The 4,859-nt window shown below is 37.5% G+C and overlaps 1 protein-coding gene across 1 annotated transcript in view; it reads left to right on the forward strand.

The window, feature by feature from the left end:
- Positions 1 to 2,368: 2,368 nt before the first annotated feature.
- The window catches only part of LOC105449144, a 4,091-nt gene continuing 1,600 nt past the window's right edge, over positions 2,369 to 4,859 (forward strand). The window contains exons 1-3 of the mRNA XM_011688145.1: positions 2,369 to 3,883; positions 4,090 to 4,530; positions 4,609 to 4,782. Of these exons, the coding sequence (XP_011686447.1) occupies positions 2,369 to 3,883; positions 4,090 to 4,530; positions 4,609 to 4,782 (2,130 nt within the window). The remainder of the gene's footprint in view (positions 3,884 to 4,089; positions 4,531 to 4,608; positions 4,783 to 4,859) is intronic.

The following is a 4,859-nucleotide window of genomic DNA, read 5'->3' on the forward strand; positions in this document are numbered from 1 at the left end:
AAGGACAGGACGACTCGGATCTGGCGACTTACACAGGATTCATAATTGTCTCAGCAGATCTTTGATTTGAAGAGTTTGGCATTAGCATTATACTAATAACCGTTGTCATAAGTGTATGTACAATCAGCATTATTATCCAATTGTCATTGTATCAAACCTTTGTCGGTACGTTAAATTTTTTTTATTACGTTAATTTAAGTCAAAATGGATATCGATACATTGAAAGCAAAACGAAGGTCGATAAAGGCTTCATGTACACGTGTAAAAAACTAAAACTGTTGATTCAATTCAGGATGTTAATCATGATGCATGTGTGCAATTACTCAGAAAGGCAAAGTTAGAGGAGGCGTGGAATAGTTACGAAGAAATTCAATCCAAAATTGAAATATTGCTACCAGATTCTGAATCGAATGAACGTGAAATGTTTGAAGCAAATTATTTCGATCTAATAACTCGAATGCTCAGCGTAATCGAAGAGTTTCAAATGGCTCAAGTTCAACAGTCGACATTGGCTTCTAACGTTACCACAAATCAACGCCAGTCACAAGCAAACTCTCATATCAAGCTTCCTCGTCTAAATTTACCAGTATTTTCAGGAAAATATTCCGAATGGACTCCATTTTCTCAAATGTTTCACAGCATGATTTCTGAAAATAATACTTTGACGGATGTTGAAAAATTTCAATACTTACGTACATCATTAACCGGTGACGCAGCTGATGCAATCGAGTCATTAGATTTATCTGGAGAGAATTTTGTTGTTGCATGGCGCATATTATCTGAGCGATACGATAGAATTCGTGTCATTGTCCAAACTCACATTCAAGCAATTCTCGAGATTCCTTGTATGAAAAAGGAAAATCATTCAGAGCTCAAGGTTTTGGTGAATACCACTATAAAACATATAAACGCGTTAAAGTCATTGAAGCGGCCAGTCGATAGCTGGGATGATTTGATTATTCATATTTTGGGAAACAAACTTGATTCCACTACTTTTCGCGATTGGGAAGATACATTATCGTCAGATACATTACCCAAGATTGAGGATTTAATAGAATTTCTACTAAAAAAATGTCAGACATTAGAGTCAATTATTAGCAAGGAATGTGCATTTATTTCAAGTGTCAAAACTAATCAATCAGTCTCTCGCAAGTCAGCCATTAGTTGTGTTACATCAGTAAGCTCGAGATGTGCCTTTTGTGATAAGAATCATCTGATTTATTTTTGTCAATCATTTCTAAGTTTACCCATATTACGCAGGTTAGAGGAAGTAAAAAAGCGCAAGCTATGCACAAATTGTCTCAGGTCTAAGAGTCACACATCTGCACAATGCACTTCAAGTACATGTAAGACTTATAAGTTGAAGCACAACACGCTTCTGCATATAGACAACCAGAGCAACTCGAAGAGCGATGCTAACGATGCACAACAAGCAAGCTCCTTCGAAACAGCAAAGCCTCAAACAATGGTTACTTACAACATGGATGACACAAACAAAAATTATGTCATGTTATCTACAGCAGTGATTAACGCAGTTGATGGAACAGGTAAAAGAGTGCCGTGCAGAGTATTGTTAGACAACGGGTCTCAGGCTAATTTGGTCATGCGAGAATTTTTATCTCAATTAAAGATAAAGTCAAGGCAACATCAGATATCTATAGTTGGAATAAATCACATAGTGAGTAATGCAAATGAGGTAGCCACTGTTACAATTCAGTCTCGTTTAAACAAATTTCAACTAACAATAGAATGTATAGTAACAGAAAGAATTACTGATTTGATTCCTATGACACCGTTACGTAAGCAAGCTATAAACATTCCAAAAAATGTTAAACTCGCTGATCCACAGTTTAATGTACCTTCGACAGTTCAGATGTTATTAGGAATCGATGTGTTTTGGCAGTTATTGTGCATAGGTCAGATCAAACCAGCTCTCGGTCAACCTACCATACAGAAGACGCATTTTGGTTGGATACTGGCAGGATCCATCAATAACAAGTGCTCAAAGGAGAGTGGTTCCAAGACTTTAGTAAATACCTATGGTGTAGTGTATGCCGAGCCGTCGAATCACGACCTCGAGCAGTCAATTACAAGATTCTGGAATATTGAGCATAACATTTCGGGTCAAACGGTTCTTTCTCCAAGTGAACGGGAATGCGAGGAGCATTTTTTACAAACAGTCAGACAAAATAGTGACGGTCGATTTATCGTTACTTTGCCAATCAAAGGAGGTCAAGTTTGACAGCTCGGTGAATCCAGGACTATAGCATTGAAAAGATTATATAATTTAGAAAAACGTTTCAAGCACAATGAACAATTAAAAATTGATTATACAAATTTTATGCGAGAATATTTAAGTCTTGGACATATGCAATTATTAGACAATGTACATAGCAATGATGACAGAACGCTATTTTATTTACCGCATCATTGCGTATTTAAAGAAACAAGTACTACGACGAAGCTAAGAGTCGTATTTGATGGATCCTGCAAGTCAGAGTCCGGTACATCTCTGAATGATATTTTGATGGTGGGCCCGGTGGTTCAGTCAGATTTGATTACTTTGTTAGCAAGGTTTCGTACATTCAAATATGTTTTTACGGCCGATGTAGTAAAAATGTATCGACAAATACTCATTGATTATTCGCAAACATCATTACAATGCATTTTATGGCGAGAAAATATTGCTGAACCAGTTCGCACATATGAATTAAAAACTATCACGTATGGTACCGCATCTGCTCCTTATTTAGCGACTAGATGCTTAAAGTATTTAGCAGAGTTGTATCAGAACGATCTACCAATAGGTTCAAGGGCAATCATAGATGATGTTTACGTTGATGATTTACTGACGGGTGCACATTCATTAGTCGAGGCAATGGTCAAACGTGATCAGATTATTGCCATTATGTCAAAAGGTTGTTTCACACTTGATAAATGGTTCTCAAATTGTAATGAACTGTTAAAGGGAATTTCCTACAATTGCGGGCAAAATTGCGTTTCGATAAATGAGAGTTCTGAAACTCGAATACTCGGGTTGCAATGGAATCCGTACGAAGACTCTTTTAGATATACAGTAAATGTGTCGAGTCTGCAATCGAACAGCTCGAAGAGAAATATGCTTTCAGAAATTTCGCGATTGTTTGATCCGTTGGGTTTGATTGGTCCAGTCATTCTCATTGCTAAATTAATGATACAGGACTTGTGGAAATTGCATTTGGATTGGGATGAGTCGGTTCCATTGAGCATACATTCACGATGGCTAGAGTACAAGACGCAGATTTCAGGGTTATCTGAATTACGCATTCCACGTATGATTGGTTTTACTGCTGACGCATTAGATGTACAGTTTCATGGATTTGCAGATGCCAGTCAGCGTACGTATGCATTGTTGTTATATTGTGCTTGTTGTTATATTAGGATAGGCAATGCTCAAAGGAGTTTTCAAACTCGTTTGTTGGCATCCAAATCACGAGTTGCGCCATCAAAGGCAGTTTCATTACCACGACTAGAGTTGTGCGCGGCTCTATTATTAACACAGTTGCAGGATAAGTTGCTAAAAGCAATCAATATACAATCACACAAAACATATTTTTGGACTGATTCCACCATAGCCTTGTCATGGATCAAGGCGTATTCGCGTAAGTTTACGGTTTTCGTATCAAATCGTATTGGTGAAATTCAAAGATTAACTAAAACAAGTGATTGGCATCATGGGTCAACCAAATGCAATTCTGCAGATATGATTTCCCGCGGGATAATGCCCCAGGAATTAATAAAGTCAAGTTTATGGTGGAACGGTCCAGAGTGGTTGTCTTCGGATGAGAGTGGCTGGCCCGATTATCAATCACAATGCGTTGAATCATTACCGGATCAGCTAAAGGTGAATATACATATTGTGAGGCAGGAATCAAGTGTATTGGATAATTTAATTATCAAATATTCTAATTTTGATAAGCTAATAAGAGTAATCGCATATATATATTTCAATTTATTAACAAGTGTAGGAAGCCGTTAAAAGAGCGTAGTAGCATAGCAACTTAGCAAGGTTATGAGCATGCCTTGCAAGTATTGTGCAAATACATACAGCAACAACACTTTAGTCAAGAAATTCATGATTTGAAGCAATTAGGAGAGTTGTCCAATACTAGCAGATTGTTACCTCTCAATCCTTTCATCGATAAAAATGGAATACTAAGAGTAGGTGGTCGTCTAAAAAATGCTGATATGTCATACAAGATTAAGCATCCAATTTTGTTACCTAAGGATCATACGATCACGAAATTAGTCATACGTAATGAACATATTAAGAATCTGCATGCAGGGATTCAGGCAACAATGTATGCTGTTCGAAACAAGTTTTGGCCAATTTCAATCAAAGTAACCACGCGTAATATTATAAAGAATTGCGTAACATGTTTCAAACTTAAGCCTAGCATGACTCAAACCATCATGAGTGACCTTCCTAGATCGAGAGTGAACCCTTCTCATCCGTTTGCGCATACCGGTTTGGATTTCGGTGGTCCGTTTGTATTGAGAGAGCACAAGCGTCGTGATGCTAAATTAGTTAAAGTATATATATGCATTTTTATATGTTTTGCCACAAAGGCTGTACATATCGAGCTGGTGGCTGATTTGTCATCGGAGGCATTCTTAGGTGCGCTTAAGAGATTCATAGCAAGAAGAGGCAAGGTCTCTTGTTTATACTCGGACAATGGCACGAATTTTGTGGGAGCATCTCGGGAACTTAATGAATTGCATAAAATGTTCACTGAAGAACAAGTTCAGCGCAAGCTAAAGGATTTTTTTATAGAGAGTCAAATTCAGTGGCAGAACATACCTCCCAATGCGCCTCATTT

The sequence above is a fragment of the Wasmannia auropunctata genome, unplaced genomic scaffold (assembly GCF_000956235.1).
Source record: "Wasmannia auropunctata unplaced genomic scaffold, wasmannia.A_1.0 LD336078.1, whole genome shotgun sequence".
In the NCBI taxonomy this organism is placed as follows: Eukaryota; Metazoa; Arthropoda; class Insecta; order Hymenoptera; family Formicidae; genus Wasmannia; species Wasmannia auropunctata.